The 18386-nt window shown below is 55.5% G+C and overlaps 7 protein-coding genes across 7 annotated transcripts; 3 read left to right on the top strand and 4 right to left on the bottom strand.

Annotated features, from left to right (window-relative positions):
- Positions 1-909: 909 nt before the first annotated feature.
- BDP55DRAFT_713715 (uncharacterized protein) lies at positions 910-2444 on the bottom strand (the record flags this gene model as incomplete). The annotated part of the gene is made up of 5 exons (XM_060578248.1): positions 910-1536; positions 1561-1693; positions 1818-2003; positions 2056-2118; positions 2432-2444. 5 exons carry the CDS (start codon positions 2442-2444, stop codon positions 1176-1178), a joined length of 756 nt encoding a protein of 251 aa, XP_060431581.1. The 3' UTR covers positions 910-1175.
- Positions 2445-3704: 1260 nt separating this feature from the next.
- Positions 3705-4304, bottom strand: BDP55DRAFT_726798 (uncharacterized protein; the record flags this gene model as incomplete). The annotated part of the gene is made up of 1 exon (XM_060579195.1): positions 3705-4304. One exon carries the CDS (start codon positions 4302-4304, stop codon positions 3705-3707), a length of 600 nt encoding a protein of 199 aa, XP_060431582.1.
- Positions 4305-4569: 265 nt separating this feature from the next.
- On the bottom strand, positions 4570-6588 carry BDP55DRAFT_71407 (fungal-specific transcription factor domain-containing protein). Its single transcript, XM_060578259.1, has 2 exons — positions 6203-6588; positions 4570-5863 (listed from the first exon to the last, which is right to left on the bottom strand). The coding sequence occupies exons 1-2, from the start codon at positions 6319-6321 to the stop codon at positions 4786-4788; spliced, it is 1197 nt and encodes a 398-aa protein (XP_060431583.1). The 5' UTR covers positions 6322-6588; the 3' UTR covers positions 4570-4785.
- Positions 6589-6855: 267 nt separating this feature from the next.
- Positions 6856-8217, top strand: BDP55DRAFT_692499 (S-adenosyl-L-methionine-dependent methyltransferase; the record flags this gene model as incomplete). The annotated part of the gene is made up of 6 exons (XM_060577122.1): positions 6856-6906; positions 7058-7148; positions 7199-7433; positions 7486-7623; positions 7698-8117; positions 8178-8217. 6 exons carry the CDS (start codon positions 6856-6858, stop codon positions 8215-8217), a joined length of 975 nt encoding a protein of 324 aa, XP_060431584.1.
- Positions 8218-8664: 447 nt separating this feature from the next.
- BDP55DRAFT_548798 (cutinase transcription factor 1 beta) lies at positions 8665-10778 on the bottom strand (the record flags this gene model as incomplete). Its single annotated transcript, XM_060568872.1, has 2 exons — positions 8665-10281; positions 10380-10778. Coding segments are annotated over 2 exons (2016 nt in total), but the record flags the coding sequence as incomplete, so codon positions are not given.
- Positions 10779-13820: 3042 nt separating this feature from the next.
- Positions 13821-14866, top strand: BDP55DRAFT_71496 (uncharacterized protein). The gene is made up of 2 exons (XM_060578284.1): positions 13821-14563; positions 14613-14866. Exons 1-2 carry the CDS (start codon positions 14041-14043, stop codon positions 14723-14725), a joined length of 636 nt encoding a protein of 211 aa, XP_060431586.1. The 5' UTR covers positions 13821-14040; the 3' UTR covers positions 14726-14866.
- Positions 14867-17147: 2281 nt separating this feature from the next.
- On the top strand, positions 17148-18138 carry BDP55DRAFT_71517 (uncharacterized protein). Its single transcript, XM_060578294.1, has one exon. The coding sequence runs from the start codon at positions 17357-17359 to the stop codon at positions 17954-17956; it is 600 nt and encodes a 199-aa protein (XP_060431587.1). The 5' UTR covers positions 17148-17356; the 3' UTR covers positions 17957-18138.
- Positions 18139-18386: the final 248 nt, after the last annotated feature.

Genomic DNA, 18386 nt, shown 5'->3' on the forward strand with positions numbered 1-18386 from the left:
GGGAAATGGAGAGAGTAGTCAGCAACTTCTGCTTGACCAAGACCCTCCAGCTTTCCCGGCATTAGTAAGGGTTGCATTCAGATTTCTTCGCAGGTCACCGATGGAATTCAATTCATCTATCCACCACCTCGAATGGGATCAGAACTGAGGCGGTAACGCTGGCAAGAGACACCGATGGACTGCCGTCTTTTGCAAAAAAAAAATGGCCGAATTGACAACCCATCCACTCTTTGACAAGAATTACAAGCTGCTAGTCCTGGCGTTGCAGTACTCAAGCATGATGCTGAGAAACGACCGCAGGACTTGGCAGATCTCGCTCCCCAACAAAAATCCATTCTTTGTGGTACTCGGGCAGGTCGTCAAAGAGTACAAGGGCATAGACAGAGACCCGGCAAAGATGTGCAAGGCGGTCCGTAAATGACTCAAGGATAGCGGTCACGCAATCCCACTGTTCTCCGAGTTTATGTTAAGGATTAAGGGGCTCCGGGGCCATACATCAGCCAAACGCATCATCTCCAACACTGTTCAGCCCGTGGTGTAAATGACGAGCAACGACGAGGCCAAGCTCCTCGTGAGGGCTGTGAACCTGGTATCTACAACAGGAATGCCAGTGTTTCGTAACGCTCCCATGTACAAGTCATACACAATCGGCTGCGTAAGCCCTCCGCCTGTAGTTGATCATGGCATCGGCAGCGATATTCGGAGTAATGCTACGGCGACGTTGGCAGCAACTTTTCGAGCCACCTCGGATATGATACCCGTCTCAGGCATGAAGGAAACCTCGGAAGACTCCGACAGTTCTTCAGAAAGCGACTCTGACGACTTTGACGACGACCCACAACGCCCGGCGAACGACGTCAAGAGCGATATCAAAGTCGAGGATGCTCAAAGCGACATCAAAGTGGAGGATTTTGTAAGCACGTCGGTTCTAATTTATTGAGTAATCGAAGGCATGCCTGCTCTATTGTTTGATCTGAGTTGATTGCCACTTGCCCGTGCCCTCTCTCCTTGACCCATCTCATCCCACGACTGCGTTCCTTGACACTCCGACCTCAACAAGTTATCCCAATTTGATCAGGCGGCCCCGGCTGCCTGGACTTAGAGTGGAACCCCTGAATAATGACCTGATTGACCAGACGAATGCTGCGTGAGAGGGTCTCCTTGTCCACTAACTTCTAGATCAGCTGTGCGAACTCTTGGGCCAGCGCTGCGAGCTTCTGAGACTTCTTCGCAATCTCCTTGGTCAACTCGGCCTTGTCCCGAGCTAGCTTTGCGATCTCTTCGGCCTGCGCCTGGTTCTCTCTGTGGAGCTCATCGCACAATTGAGCCATCGCTTCGAGTTTGTCTGCGGTCGTCTGATGGTCCTCGTATTCCACAGCGGCATCGAGGCGGGCTCCGGGACTGTGGGAGGCATTCAGGCTCACGAAGCGCTGAATGTATTCGTAGCGTCCATTGGCGTAGAGACGGTGTGGCTCGGTTTGCACGAAGGTCACGGGCGATCCCGGGCGCGGAATGAGCCCGACGTAGTGACACCGACTGCGTTGTGCGTTTTGTCGTTACCTTCCGTCACCTTGAGGTGCTTGAGAATTTAGTTGTTGAATGTGGAGTGATTGGGCCGATGGAGGTGGAGAGGTGAGCTTATTTGATAAGGGTTGTGTGAGAGAGAAGTTTGTAGGAAGATAAGGGTCCCAGGCTTTGATTTTGTTAGCCTACCTTACGTATCGTGATGGCCTCAATCACTCAAGGCCTCACTGCCTTTCACGTGACCCAACAGGGTGCCCTTCCTTGGCTGTTTAGATTCAGACTGCCAAACCCACACCAGAGATGACCCAATTGACTAGACGGGGCGGAACTATCATGGCCCAGCATGTGTGTGGAGATATCCATCACTCGATGAAGATCTGTGTTAGCTGGAGTCGAGTGGCGTCGTGAGAAGCCACCACCGGGAACGGAGATGCTACAACTTCTCAGCTTGGTAATCATGTACACGGAATCACCTTGAACTAGACATTTTGACCATCTTGACCTCACATTCGACGCATAGTATCAACATACCGTAGACACCCTGGCCGTAAAGAGGGGAAAAGTGACTGACGAGTGTCTGCATTTGTAGAAGTGCTGTGCTGTCAATGTCCAGTTCCATAAAACTTCCGTCGAGACTCGGAGAAGAGCCCGCACATTTCGATGTTAGCTAGTCCCTCACTGTAAAGTCAAATAACCTTGTGACGCATGCCCTGAAGCTCCTGGTCAGACAATATCGCTCAAGGTATCTCCAAGATTTGACTTTCTCCAGGGTTCCCACCATCACTACTAGCGTCTTTTCCGCGGACCAATGTTGAGCATCAGTATTCTAAAAACCTCCCCAGGCTGTTCCTAGCCAACTAACGAGGCATGATCTGGGTGACCAAGGACTTCCAAGACAGGTACCTACCGCTCGGTGCCATGTTACCATGCGCTCTAGTTACCTTGCTTCCATATCCCAGTCCAAGGATGACAGTGAACGGGGCTCCAGATGGCCAAGCTTGATTAGCATAAATGAGGTTTACGAAATAGGCCAAGCCCGATGACTTGGAGACATGTGCGACTCATCAAAGGTGATGTGAATTATTATGAGGTTGAGCGATTCGATACCGACAGCGCTGTCCCCAAGCTGGCCTCTCGTCTTTTGTGTGATCTAGCAAGATGTGGGAAGGATTGTACGCAAAGCTCTTTGGTATCCGCACCTCTTCCACAGTCGTCGGAGAGGGGCTCGACTCACTCATCACATGGAGCGACCTCAGTCTCCCTAAACAAAGAAATGGGATAGAAGCAAAAGTAAGGCTGAGGCTGATTAAGTCCTTCGGTAAGCTCCATGCACGCTTCCTCAATCTGGGACGAATATCACTTGGCATATAGATGGAATGACCTCTCCCAGAATTAACGCTCACCGCTCATAACGACTACTTGGTCAACATCGCTAGGCGCAATGAGGATCAGGATTTGGAGAAAATAACCCAAAGCCTCCTCGCGCATGTAAACGCAGCCATCGCACAACTAGCCAAATCGAATCGAAACTTGGTTGTTACTCCATTTGCCCTAAAGTTTTGGATGGACCGCAAGGACCTAGACCTTAGTTGTCTTTTGATAGACTCAGCCTTTCCGTAGATCTAGACACGGAGGGGGCGAGGATGCTTGGAAAGTCGACGAGAGTAATTAGCTTGGCGGTATGTCGAGCGAGGCTATTGTGACATTCCATCATCGTCAGTGTTACGATATCATTCCACGGGTTCCAGCCCCCAGATAGTCTACTGTAGCACGTGAGAGATCGCAAGCATGGTAGCACTATGATAAGTCGCATTCCCAGAAAACGTCGTTGACATCCATCTCATTGATTAGGTTGGGAAATACTGCCATGAGACGTACCGGGCTCCGTGGACTACTGTTTGAAGACCACTTCCCTTTCCAATGCCCCATTCGTCGAGAGACCACTGTCTGTAACTCGTCAGATATCACATAGTCAAGCTATGTACAGCTCAGCCGCCATGCACATCTCTATTCAATCTTCTGTGTGAAGATTGCGATACGATGCTTGGTGAGCCCGCTGTGGATACACTGTACGTGTTTCTGATCTTGATAGCATATTGTATGTACGCCGAAATCGAAATCGTCCAACTATACAGCCCACATGTGTCGAGAATACTTATCCCGACGCGTCCTCGCTGCGTTCAGATGCATGGGTTGGCTTTGAGAGTCGCGACTTCCTGCGCCAGTCTTGCGTTTTCCTGTGCCATCTCTGCGATCCTCCGGGCTTGCGTCGCCCTGTCCTGGGTCACCTCCGCGATTTTCTGACGAAGCTCTTCGCACTTCCGCTCAGACGCCTCTAGCTTGTCTGCATTTGCTTGGTTCCTCTCCTCTTCTGCTATCCAGAACTGATCTGTAGCTGTCGTGAATCTAGCCTTTAGAGATTCGGCCGGCCCTCCTCCGCTCGGCTCCACGCTGGCGGCAGCTGGCGCCTCTCTCCTCTTTCGCGACTGCTCGGAAGGCTCGTCGTGCTTGCGCTTAATAATGTGAGTGCCGGTGGCTTGATGGCCATCGTGTGCAGCAGTGGTGCCTGGGGCGTTATTGGAGGTTTGGGTGGGATCATCGACGTTGTCGACTCGGACGCGTGATGATGATGCTGTTGCCTCTGCTTCCTCCTCCTTCTTCCGCATCCTCTCTTCATATTCTGCCCCGCGAGCCTGTGCTCGTTCGCTCATATCCACGTCCTCTGGCCTGCTGAGCCGAACTCGTCTATGATTGGCCGGCAACCTCCGGCGCCGTGACATGATATTGATTCGCCGGTTATCAGATTCGAGTTCGGCTTCTAAAGCGTCTATGTTGACCGGGTGAAATGGTTTGGCTGGAATGCGCTAATTGATCTGACTTGGTCCTGCCATGAGAGTCAGTAGTGTCCGATCAACCCCAGTTCACAAACCGACCTGTGTTTCGGGACGCGGAGTCCTCTCCTCGGCGCTTGATATCGAAATGCTTGATGTTGATGGAGGGGTATGGGTGCCAGGTATAGAGTGAGAAGAAGCGAAAAAGTCGTGCGAAGAGGCAAGGTGTGTGGGAAAGAAGCTGTCCGAGGAAGAAGGGGAAAATGAAACACCTGGATCTCGTTGAACTGCTTGGGAAGGCACGAGTCTACCTCAAATTTCCCCTTCCTCGGCTGCACAAAACAGTCACACTTGTTGTCCACGTGCTCTACCTCCCAGTCTCAACCTCACCTCATCAACGTCCAACCGAGATCTTACTCTTCACCCCCCCCTACGACAAAGAAAGCTTCCATCCAAACTTGTCAATAATCTCCTGCCAGTCTTGATCTGCGGACGTCGCACCGCCGCTGTCGAAATCCCGCGTCTGCCAGATTGTCCAGACGACCCTCTTCACCGTCGAAATGTTACTGATGGGCCACTTGCTGTCCAGCAGATTGAACAAGTCAAGAACAGCCTTGCGATGTGCGTCACTAGAACTGACACACCCAGCGATGAACAGCGGCCACATGGGGAATGATCGCCTGGGCTGATCCTCGACAATCACCTCGCCAAGACGATTCAGCAGCGTCTGCAATAAATGCGGGATCGCCCGAGTCCGCACAGTAGCGCCATAAAGTGTCAACTGGAGGTATATCAGAGCAGCGAACCTGAAGCACTCGGCGCTTTTGACGAGGTAGTCGTCGTGCGTGCTCTCAGCGGAGAAGTCCAACTCCCGAATGCGTCTCTCAAGACGTGATCCCTCTTCCGAGTATCCATCATCCTTCCGAGCCGCTGCCGAGACCATGCTGATTAATTGAACCAGCTCCATCGAACAGCCGATTTGGGGGTCAATTGTCTGGATCGTTCCTTGACCTGGCAAGAGCCGCTCGAGACGTCCGATAGCCTCGTCACAGTCGTCGTTCTGTCCATCAGGATGCGGCGCTTTGCATCCGGTCGTCTTCATCAAAATGTATCGAAACCGAAAATACTGAAGAACGAGCGCGGCACATTCGGGCGTGATCCAGTCACTGTGGGCATCCATGATGGCCAGAGCACCCCGTAGATGCCTCAACCACGACGGACGAGACCCTTCAGCTATCTCCAAGGAGGCCTGGAGCACGCAGGTTAGGAGATTCTCCTCTGCCTCGATAGCAGTGTCGAGCTTCGACTGCAGCTGTGTCAAGGCGTTGATCTTGTATCGAATGGCTGCACCGGCATAGTCCACCCCATCTTGCGGGGTCCTCCGGACCATTTCCGCCGCGCTCAGTGCCAGGACGGTAGAAAAGAGAGAGCCGCTGCTGTTGAGGAGGATGGGCATGACGCACGTCCTAAAGAGATTTCTCTCGCTGGGGACATACACCCGGCTGTTGCTAATGACCTCAAAGTCTATCTTGTCAGTGCGGCTGTCTGGTGTAGACCTCAACTACTTACAGTACTGAACCATCATGCTTTCTCGTCCACCGGCGAGCGTGCCTGGCTTTGGCAGCCAGCTCAGAGCCGGCATGAGTGGAGGTTGCCCCTGAGACGATGGCAAGTCCACCAACGATCCTCTGGGACCCTCCGCGTACTGCTGACAAACGAGAGCCAGCTCATCGCTTCGAAGGTTCACAAAGGAATCGCTCGCCGGCGATTCCAACGGCGCGATGAAGTGGCCAGATGCCACGGAGAGGAGAAACTTGGATGGCGAAGACTGGCTCGACTTGACGTACACACAAGCGACGCCGTGCTTGCGACAGCTCGCGCACTTTGGCTTCCCTTCATCGCACCTTCGCTTCCGCCGCCGACAGTCTAGACATCCGGTTCGGCTCCGGGTCCCGTTGCCGGTCATGTTGCTTGATTTGTGGGTCTACGTCGCGGTCATGGTCTGGTGGGAGAGCCATGAGATCATGCTCGGACGACTGATGTGATGGTAGATGCAGGTTCCAACAAAAATGTCCTCCGACTCGCCGCCGAGGACCCCGGTCCGCATTATCGGGAGAGATAAGGGGGGCTCCGTTGGAGATGCGGGGATGCTCACCGAGATTAGATAAGCATGCCGACGATGATGCAGGGATATGAGCTCGACGAAGCGTTTGGCTCTGGGCGACAACACCACCAACGACATGCGGCAGGTTCGTCAGTCAAAACAGAGTTACCAGAGGGGGAGCACATCTGATTAGCTGTCATCTCAACCGTCTTGCGGCAAGTTTAGGACTCCGGACCTGCCCCGCTAGGGTGCCTTGACTCGCTGCGTCGTATTCGTCGTATCTCCCAACTAACATGCCTTCCGAATCCGAGGCGACGCGGACTTTCAGATGAGGGGCCAACGTCTCCGGGATGTGAGAAACACCACGCCTCTACATCTCGCGATGAGAAAGCGAGCATGTCTGAAGAGAATGTCCAAGATGACCTCGCCCCTGAGCCTGACGTGCCGGTGCGTGCCTTGGGGAGCTCTGGGCGATGCCGGAAATCACATCCGAGACTGCGTAACATGACTGACTCTCGGATAGGGCGACGCGGATTCGACCATCGGGAATGTAAGTTGAGCCAAACACCGGGTCGTCCTTCTGCTCACCTTAGGACAGGACAATTTCTCTGCCACGACAAGTCTCCGAAGCTCCATCATAGACTACCGTGTCGAAAACGGCAGAACATACCATCGTTACAAGGAAGGCAGTGAGTTGCAAAGGCATGCCCTCTGAAGTCCCGCCCTAAACACCTTTCAGAATACTTTGCACCCAATGACGAGCTGGAAGTCAATCGGCTAGACCTCCAGCACCACCTATTCCTCCTCACATTCGACAACAGGCTGGGATTTGCGCCTCCGAATGATCCGGAGTGGAAGGGCGGCCGTGTGCTCGACGTCGGGACTGGCACCGGTATCTGGTGTATTGAATTTGGCGACGAGCACCCTAACGCGGATGTCCTCGGTTTTGATCTGTCGGCCACGCAGCCAGAGTTGTGCGTTCCATGAGGCCCACCAAGACGAAGTGTACTGACACTGTTGTTCCAGCGTCCCGCCAAACGTTCAATTCGAAGTAGACGACCTCGACAACGAGTGGATCTACTCTCGGCATTTCGACTACATCCACATCCGCGGCATGTCGGGAAGCGTGCGCAACTGGACCGAACTCCTCAGAAAGTGCTACGAGTACGCCGTCTTCAATTCCGTCAACCCGCAGGTCCCACCGAATCAATATCGATCTTTTACTGATCACAGCGCAGCAATCTCAATCCCGGCGGCTACATCGAGCTCCAAGAAGTAGAGGAGACAATAGTCCGAGCAGACAGCTCAACTTCCACAAGCGATGCCTTTTCTCGATCCCTCGCCTACGTCTCCTCGGCCCTCAAAGTCTTTGGATGCCCCTTTATCCCTCTCGACGACCTCATGGCGCTCGTCACGGACACGGGCTTCGCAGACATCCAAGACCGCCGCTTCATATGGCCTCTGAATAGCTGGCCCCGCGATCCGCATCTCAAGGAGCTCGGGTCCTGGACTCGCGAGAACCTCGCCTGCAACACGGCCGGCATGATCATGGCGCCCATGACACGGGTGCACGGGTGGACGGAGGAGGAGGTGCATATCTTTGCTGCCGAGGTGCGAAGAGATCTCGCTGATCGTGGGAATCACGCGTACTGGCCGATGTGAGTCGATTGACTGTGATATTGACGTTGAAGAGGGTGATAGAGACTGACGTGCGGTAGCCGTGCTATCTGGGCCCGAAAGCCCAAGCCGTCCGAGTGACACCCCGCAACATCCATGCTTCGGTCATTCCCACACCGAGTCGACCCCCACGTGCCACAACCGTGAACAATGCCAGTCACATGCAAACGCCACGCACACTTTTTTCAACTCATGTTCTCATTCAAAGCCATCATTACACGACTACATAGTTGAATAAATACCAGGCGCCGCATGAGGGTATCCAAGCAAACCCCCCTACCCTAATGAGCCCCTCCCAGCCTGAGAAATCCATCCGGCCGAAAACGCCGTTTCATTAACACACACGAAACCCATCCAGGGAATCGAGCCTCCCATTTTTGCTCTATCCCGACTCCATGTAGTGCAAGTATGCTTCCAACCAGAAAATCCCATCGTGAATCTGCAAAGATGCTCCCAAAGGAGTCTATATGCGAGTGTTGAACCGAAAACGTAAAAATGTAAAGAGCGCAAAACGTGAGATCATGCGCATTAGGCGAGAGTGGCAATTTCAGCTACACCGTCGTCCTTTGTAGTCGTGTCCACACCGGCTGCCGCCCAGTTCATAGCGTCATTCATTCCGTCTTCCCCAAAGACATTCGCCATGAACCCATCATCTGTGTTGTTAACGCCCTCTGGCGGGAACTGGAGCCACTGATCAACATCAAACTCTGTCCCCGTCATGGCGTTCCAGTCAATCTCCTCTTGCGTCTGCAAGAATTCGAGGTCGAGCGGGCCGGGCTCCTCGGTGCTGCCGAAGCTGCCGTTCGCGCTAGGCGTCATGGCCTCAAGAGAAGACTCGTGATCCTTCTCCGTCGGCGGCGGGCTCTGAGCCGACAAGTCGAGCGCTGCGGCGTTGATGGTTTGCGGTAGGAACTCGCGCTGGGGGTTCGGCTTGTTGGCGAAGAGGGCCTCGCCGGTCGTCATGTACGGCAGGTTATCGGGCGGGGGCGTCTGCGCGCCAAAGGTGGGTTCGGCGAGCTTGAGGTTCTGCTGCGTCATGGGCGCGGTGGTCTGCTGGAGGTTAATGTCAATGGCGGCCTTGCGCAGGGCCGCATCGAGGAACCCGGTGGCGTAGTCGGCGGCGGCGTAGATCTCGCGCAGCTTTTCCATGACGCGCATGCACTGGCGGAAGCCGCGAGTGGCGCGATCTCTGGACTGCGAGACGGGATTCTTCATTTCCAGAAGATGGATGATCATGGCCGGCAGGATGACGGTGACGCCGGTGGTGGGTAGGTATCTCTCGAGGCGAAGCTGGTGGAGCTCTGCCGCCATCCGGGTGACGTGCATGGCGGCGTCGCGGACCCGGAGCCGGGACATCTCCTGCACCTGCCGGGAGGTCGTCGGTGCGTGGACTGGGGACGACGGCAGGAACTGCGGGCGATGCAGGGCCGAGATCGTCGTGTAGTACACCATGTGCAGCAAGGTGCGCTGGACCGCGACGGTCGACCGTCCGTTCTTTACGTCGAGGGGTGTCAGGGGCCTGTACTGGCAGATGGCGGGCAAAGTGTCGGCCCAAGCCATGAGCTCCAGGTCCACCGAAGTCACGCTCTCGACGTTGTCGAGCTTTTTATTCGGGAACAGCATCATGGTGCTGTTGACGGTGTTCTCCGGGCGCATCTTGTCCCGAATGAGGACAGAATACTGCGCCTTGAGCATGTGGCTGATGCAGATGCACAGCTGAGCTTTGGAGATGCACAACGCGGCCAACTCCCGCTGCATCGAGACGTCGCGGAGCAGCATGCATTCGGCCGGAATGACCTTGTTCTCCTCGGGCAGGATCTCCAGCTCAAAATCGTTCTCCTGCAGCATCGGCACGTCAAAGTCCTCATCCTTGATGCGGGTGGGCCTGCGCATACCCAGGGCGATGAGGCGGTCGCGCATGAAACAGGACCACCAGATGCGCTTCCACAGCTTCTGTTTGCGAACCGGCATGCTCGTCGCGGCCGGATCGCGGTGCAGGCCAATGGTGTGGGCCAGCGAAATGGCAACGCCCATCCAGTGCCATGTGTCCTTTTGGTCGTCGGGGGTCTCGTACCAGTACGTCATCAAGAGGAGAGCCTGCACGAGGACGAGGCGATCCGACTCGTAGTCAAAGTCGTAGAGCAGCTACACACAAACGTTTAGCATGTGAAGATGATGGGCGTGGGGGTGACCCCTGTGCCACTAGTGCGGTGTCAAAGAAAGTTCAGGGACGGGCCACTTACCCTCGTCTTCTGGAAGAAGGCCTTCCTGGCGGCTTTCCGCGTCGGGTATCCCGCCTCACGAAGGACCTTCATGTCGACAAAGGCCGTGGCGGCAAACATGACTGCCTGGTAGAGGAACAGGCTGATCTGACCGCACAGCCCATCCTGGGCGTTGATGATGGCCAGAAAGTCGTACAGCTCGAGCAGCGGCATGTACGGATGAACGTATTCGACGTAGGCCTGGAGCAGAGCGTTCTGCAACGGCAGCGCAGGCAGAGTCAGGGCACCCTTTGCGTGCAGGTAGGTGACATCCTCCTGGGCGATCTTGGCGGGTAGTGGTTTCACAAAGGCCGGGAGCTGGCCGTGGAGGTCGGGCTCCTCGAGGGAGGCGAGGAATTGACTCGTTCGGCCGTCGCCAGCGCCGGCTGCACCGCCCACGCCGCCAAAGAGAGAGGCCTGGGCGAGCAGGTTGGACAACAGGCGACGAGAGTTGCCATCTGCTGACGCTGCGGCCGCAGCAGACTGCAGCTTGGTGAGCAGCGCTGCGCTGTCATGACGGTAACCCGATCGTTGATCTAAGATTCACAAGGTCCCGTGGTCAGCGAGTCGTCCCAAAACACTCACCGCTTTGGTCTGGGTGGGTTGGATGTGATGATAATGACTGGAAAGGGCTGGCATGTGAATGTGGATTACGTGTGAGAGGCTAAGGGGACGTGGGAGGGACGGAGCTGGGGCCGCGGACGGATTGCGGAACGGAGGGGGAGGGGTACGCTGAAGAAATCAGGAGAAACCGCCATGACTTGACTGGACGAGGAAAGGCGGAGAAAGGCCCCAGGTCACGGGGTAGGAAAAGTCCCAAGACGCCCCTCCACACTTTACCCCGTTCCGTCCCCTCCCCCAGTCTGAGCCCCCCGGACTGGGCAGCGATGGGCAAAACCAGGAACACAAAAAAAAAATACGACGGGAAGAAGACAAACAAACAGGGGGCGCAATTTGAATGTGCGGTGCGGAATTGACAAAGATTCCCACGCTAAAAAGGTGTTCCAAAAAAAACAAGTTGAAGGACGAAAAAAAAAAAAAAAAAACTTACAGATCATGTGCGGAACGTGACCCTCGATTCCGTCTGAAGAGCCGCCGGGAACCGACAGGCCCCCAAGAACACCTGGGCCAATTCCAATTCCGGTTCCAACTGCAGCAGCAGTAGCAGCAGCAGCAGATCCTACTCCAGCGCCGGCACCAAGGCCAGACGTCGCATTCAGGGGCAGACCGGAGGATGCGGGGACGGGGTTCGCGGCGATGGAACCGTTGACCGAGGCCACCGAGGCATTGCTGGGTCGGCGCAGTTCCGCGCTGCTGTGAATGTTGATTGGGTTCGCGCCTTTGGAGCGCAGCTGTGCCTCGGCTCCCACAACATGGTGCCCCGCCGTACTGGCAGTCAACAAGTTCTTCCTACAAACGCGCCAAGAAGTCAGCGGGGGTCAACTTTACGGGTTTGGGGATTTCCCCATGGGCGTCATGTCGTGCATCCCCAATTGTCCGCCTGCATCGTGCCGAGGCATGGTGCCGAGGCACCGTGGTGAGCGCGAGATGCGGTTTGCGGCCTGCAAGATACGGCTCGCCGAAGGTTCCGCCACGGACACACGGAGGAACGGAGACGGCCGGATCAAACTCACTTTCGTCGGCGGCTCTCCTGGACAACGCACTCGACATTGTCCCATCTGCAGTTGCCGCAGGGCGCGCCTTCAACCACGTCGCAGCGAACTTTGCGCGCGCGACAGCTCACACAGGCGCGGGCGGCTCTGCGTTTCGTGATCTTGGTCGGGGGAGCTCCGTCCTTCAGGTCCGCATCCGATGAAGAGCGCTTCTTGCTCTGCTCCTGGTCTGAGGAGGTGTCGTTGGCGTCGTCGTTTTTCGAGTCCTCGGCAGCCTCGGCAGGCTCTTCCGTGGTCGCCATCGTCAGCGCCGATAGATCGGTGGCCGGCTCGGAGGCGGGCGTTGCCTCGAGGGCGGGCGCGGTAGTGGTGGTAGTTTCGGTCGCCATTGTCGCGGCACGCAAGCAGTCTCTCCTATTTAGAGACTGCTCGTTGTTCAGGCCGGTTTTCTTAGGGGTATAGTAGACGAGAGTGTGTCGTCGTCAGTCTCGGGAAATGGGCCGAGTTTAAAGATGAAGAATCGTAACGTTGCTCCGGCAAAGGACTTAATAGGTATGGAAGCGACTTGCAGATGTAAGGGGCTCGCATATACGGGCACCAGGCGTCAAAGGTGAGCTTTGCGTACAGGTTGTCAAAGCTGGGGCGGTAGATCCTCGTCGAGGCGTGGGACACAAACGTAAACAACAGAACAAGGCGGAACGAGGTTGCGTTGAGATGAGCATTGAATGTTTCCAAGGCTGATACTAAATGCTGCTGCTGCTGCTATTCGACCCGGGCGGAATGGAGTGCGGACGAGTCTTGGTTAGAGATTGGAGTGTGGTGTGTCTGGGGCGTGTGTCTCGTGATTTGACGGTCGATGCTGTCTTGGGGATGGTCTGAAATTGGAGATGCAAAGGAGGAGGCAACTTCAAGCTCGAAATGTTTAGAAAAGCCGGAGCTACGGGCAAAAAGGTGGAAAAAGGGCAGCAAAGGAGAAGCGGGAATGTGGGGTCCAAGGGTGCGAAGGGGATGGGCGAGGTATTATATTATTCCATTGGGATCAATCTTTTTGCTACGAAGTGGCAGGCTGAGCTTGACACACCTTGGGAAAGTGAGAAACTGGGAACGGACTCTCTTTCTTTCGTCTGGAATTCCCACGAGGTCTCCGTAGCTTTACTGTGTCTACCCCCCCCCCCCCTGCGGCCCTGGTCGGCGGCCCCATTGTCCATCCCCCCCCCCTCCTCCTCCTCTTTTTGGCTCCTTTCACTCTCCGATCCATTGACGAGACTAGGCCGGGCGAAGAAACGAGGGAGGCGGAACAACCCTGCTCCTCCCCAGCTGCCCAGCTGCACCATTCTACACCTGGCAAGGTCAGAAAAAAGGCAAGAGGGTAATAATTAAAGCAGGACCACCGGCGGCCAGCACGACGTGGATCTTGTACGTACCCCGAATTATGGGGAAACGAAGCTAACGAGGAACAAGTGCAAAGCAGCAAAATATGGAGAAACAAGTGGGAAAGAGTTAGTCAGGCAGGAGACAAGGATGCTGGATGAGACGGAGCGTCTGACTTTACGGAATACCCAGGGCAGTACCTACCTACCTACAGAGTAAGGTACGTATCGGGGAGATAGTACGTACTCCCTATGAAGTACCTACCTTACCTCACCTTCCCTCACCTTCGAATCCTCAAGTCTTCGTGTCTTCACGATGATGTTTTCCACCGACATTGTATTTGCCATTCTCTTCCATTCCACGCCTTGACCCCGAGTCCCCGAGAGCTGTCAAATATGTCTTGTCCGATGACCCGTGACCTGCATCAAGCGCAGTGACACAGAGACCACGGGACGTCGTTGTGTTTTCCAGGCCTGCCGTTGGACCTTGACCGGGATTGGCCAAGAGAGAGAAGCGTGGAGCCAAGCCGCACTGCGCAATCGCTGCGCAATGTCAGGGCGCTCTTACATGAGCAGGTCTGCATCTTGCAGTCTTCCATTGGTGACTGCTTACCTCACGCTACCTACCACCTGCCTACAGAGTACAGACTGACGGACGCCATGGGGATTCTTCATCCAGCGCCTCCCCGTCCGCCACGGCGAAGCTCGCGTGTGCTTCTCCTGATGGTGATGTTGGTATTGGTGTTGGCGGTGTTCCATCCCATATATCCTCCGTGCCACCTTCCATCCATCCGGCCGGTTGAGCCAACCACTAACGCCGAACATCACAACCTCCAACTCTATCATTTTCACAAACGCAACCTGACCTCATCTTTCGACACCCGTCCACGTCCCGCGCATCAGCAGACAATCGACAACCAAAAACAGCCGCCGCGCCCGCTGGCTTTGCTTCGGCCATCTTCGCATGTGAAGCCCAACTGCAGATGTCGTAATCGCAACTCCCACCATCCCCGCCCCCTTTCCAGCCAAGCTTGCATCTTTGGGGTTGGCCGTTTGGCAGTTGCGAATCTCTGGGGAGGGGCGCGAATCTCTGGATGGATGGCTCGCTCGGGAGGGGGGTTGAACATGAGGGGCGCCGCGGCTTCCCACAGTGGGGTGCTTTGCCTCTCTCAGTGCTCACCGGGTAGGTTGTCACAGATCGTCGAGGCAAGTCATCCCTAAGAACTCAAAAGTCTACTGCGCCCGTCAACTATCAAGTCCCCATCGTGACAACAACCGCCCGGTCTGCATTAAAGATTGGTGTCGGCTTGCAGTTTGCGGTCTCGTACATGAGCGCAATACCTGATTTTCCCGCCCGTATGCAACTGGCAGTCTGGCGCCGCACCCCGGCCGATCCTGCCCTAGATGCTACGGAGTACACATTAGGTACGTCGTCGTCCTTTCCCGTTACTCTCGAATCCACCCGCACTTGCGGTAAACAAATGACATTTGTTGCTTCCTTCCTTCCTGGGCCCAGACACGATGGGAAGGCGGCCTCTTTGTCTCCCGTCGTTACCACTTGCCTCCAGAGTCCAGAGTCTCCAGTTACCTCCTACCATTTCGTGTTATCAATGAGGGTCCCATAAAACCCATGCCTGCCATTCCTATCCACGGATAGTGTCAAGTGTCTCAGCAGCTGCAACACGTCGACCTTGCCGCATCGACGCTAGTCTCCTTGCCATGCCGCCATGCCGCCATGCCGCCATGGTCCATGGATGCCCTCCATGCCACAGCCTAGAAACTTGACCTTCTCCAGAAAGAAGACCCGGCCCCAAAAAACAACAAACAGACCACCAGACCGATCTTCTTCACCGCAAAATACCGACCTTGTTGTTGTCGCTACTCGCTAGCTTCTACGGAGTAGTGTAGTCCACCTCCCGCGGCCCCGTATCCGACAGAACTTCTCCGCCAGATCCATTTTCTCCCAATTCCGTATGTGTCAAGACGAGGCCCGGACGACAGCAGGAAAAAGGCAAAGCCTTGGCTTGATGAGGCTTGGGTTCTTGGGAACCTTGGTACTCCAGTCTCCAGAGTTCCTGGAATCCAAGGGTTTAGGAGGACGAATCGCCGTCCAGGGATCATGACCTTTTCCTCCACGGCCTCCACTTGAACGCAGCAACCCAGGCCCATGACCCCCCATTCTCTCCATCTCCGTCACTCACACCTTGTGGAGAACGGCCAATCACCAACCTGTAGCCGTGCCGTTGGCTGCCCCCGAACGCTAGAAGAAGTACTCCTTGAGGCTTCTCCCTTACAAGTTAACAGTAGGTACCAACACCTCCCGGGTCACTATTTACCAGAGTCTAACATCACTAACCAGCGCCAGCCTCGCGAGTCAGGTCCAATCGAGTCAGCTCCGGTGTGGGCTCCCAGGATCACGCCCAGACACAAGCAGTCCACCTCCGCTCACCGCAGCATCCAACCACAGAGACGCCTACATAATCCTTAGCCTATCGTAACCTTCATTCCCCCAGTGGCCCCTCTAACTTTAAAGCATCACGAGCCGCTCTGCAATTTTTCACACCTCATCTCAAACTGCACCCGTGCCATTGGGTCAATTGCGCCTGCCCTTAGTCACCACTCGTCACTCGCCAGTCACCACCAACGGACCGTGTCCGATGCGAAATTCTGGAAGAAAGTGTCCCCAGCCAGTCAAGCGCCTCCAGCCTCAAGCGATGGGCGGCGTGTCTGGCGTCTTTCTGGCGTCTGAGGACACCACTCCAGCCTCATGGTTCTGTCATAATTCTGCACAACCGCAGCATCATGAATCACTGGTCAGTGCCGTCACATTAATTAACCAAAAGGTGGCCGCAGAAGCCCAGAAGCCGGCCGTGCTCAAGTCGGCTTCTTCAACCAAGTCGGCTTCTCGAATGCCCACACCCTCGCTCTCGCTTGCCCCAATCCATCAGGGTTTCGTCCTGCCGTCGTCTCGTTGGATCGACACACGACACACGCCCTTTAGTCCGAAAGAACAAGATGCACAATTCCCGATTCAATCGCTCCCGTAATCAAAATCGATGCCCTTGCACCGGCGGGCGCCCAATCACGTCCCATTCCACTCCTGGAAATATCTCCATTCGCCCAGCTGGATTCGGCAACAGTCGGGACTGCGGAGTGGATTACCCCTGTTGCAATGTTGCTGCTCTCTTCGTCCATCCACTCTTGACACACAAGATACAGGACGCGATCACGATCCCGTTTCCACGTCCCGAACTGCGAGCAGCAGCACCACCAACTGGCCCAAATAGCAACACGGTTTGGATGAATGGGAAACACTGGTGGAATATTCACCCAAGTGCAGTCCTGACCCCGGTGGGCGCAATGTTTCGGTCAGCGCTCCACCCCTGCGTCCTGTCCGTCCAAAACCTTCTCCCGGCCGAAGGTCCCTGGCGCCGACTCGACGGCACCGCGTCCACGCATGCCGATGTTAGTACGTACTGTACAACCGTGCAATTCCCGTCCCTACATCCCGGCCATCCATCTCAAATAAAGCCTGTCCTGACTCCGTCCAAACCTTGACGGCAAGTAAAAATGTCCAACAGATGTGACGCATCAAGATCAAGCCAAAAAGGCCAACGGATCCAATGGGCGTTTCGCAGAAGATCTGCATCGCGCCGTCTCGTCGTCTGGTTTAGTTGTTATTGTGTCTGGCACTCTTCTTCACCGTCGCAGGTCCCAATATCCATTGTCAGCTAGACCCAGGAGCCCCAGTAAATCCACCTGACGAAACACGCACTCCCTTTGCTCCGATGCCACTTGCCGTGCGTGCGCGCCTCTTGGTATGACGAATGCCGTATCCAATGGTTCAGACTGCCTCCGTACCAGCCGGCCAGACCATCCTGGATGTCGACCCAAAATTAGGGGCGGCTTCTGAGCCTCACTCACCGCACTTGTAACCAGACGGCATTGCCAGTTGGTCATCCATGACTTCACGGTAATGCAACGGCAAATAACGGCCACCGTCAGAGTTCCGCCAGATACCGTGCCTACCATCGCCACGGCACGCAGCCGGATCGGCAGCCTTCCCACGGAGCATTCGAGGCACTGCCATTGCGACAAGACATTCGGCACAAAATCTAGCCTCCGCTCAAGTCCCGGAGCGTACGAAGTACGAATACAGGAGCTAGGACACGAGGAGCCAGCAAGACAGCTCCCCCCACACAAGTGGAGGGAAACCGTGGGAAAGCATAGCCGGCCAATCAACGACGACGCCGGTAGATTGACCCCACCTTGTGCGAAATCTCCACCCGGCCGGCGAAGGGTGGGGTCGCCGACCTGCTCCGATCCTGATGTCCGAATTCGCCCTTGCTTGCAGCCCTCTCACGCGGCACGCCCCTCCTCCACCAAGCAGCAAAGCTCACCCACCATCGCTTGTCAAAATCTCCAGCGACTTTCTCTTTCCGTCCTGACGTCTGCTCCACTACTCACCGGCAAGGATCACGGCTCCTCTTTTTTGCAAATCAAGGCAAATCAGGGGAAAGAAGCACGGCAAGGAAAGAGGGGCACGATGGGGCTGGATGACAAGTCAAATAGATAACGGGTATGCTTCCGTTCGAAACAAGACTGATGGACAAGGCAACTGGTCAATACAGAGGACTCCGCTTGCTGCTTACAATGCCACAATGCCTGCATCACGAATGGTTGGGGACGCACTTTTGAATGCGGGCGGATCAAGACTACAGCGGACAGTCAACAGAGAGTGGGACACGACGACACGAACGCGTGCAAGGGGAAGCAACAAAACGGGGTTAGTCCGCGCGGACGGTTTCCGTACGGAAACCTCCCCCAAGGACACGGTAGATTGGTGACCTATTTTTCTGTTTTACTCTTCTGACTGCGCTTCCGCTTCCGCTGCCGCTTGCCGCTCTCTGCGTTGCCTTGCCCCCCTTTTTTTTTTTCCCATGGGGAAACGCGGGACTCTCCAGACTCCAACTCCAACTCCACGATCTGCTGAGCTTGGCTTTCCG

This window comes from Colletotrichum godetiae, assembly GCF_030913485.1.
Source record: "Colletotrichum godetiae strain CBS 193.32 chromosome Unknown BDP55scaffold_13, whole genome shotgun sequence".
Classification (NCBI taxonomy): domain Eukaryota; kingdom Fungi; phylum Ascomycota; class Sordariomycetes; order Glomerellales; family Glomerellaceae; genus Colletotrichum; species Colletotrichum godetiae.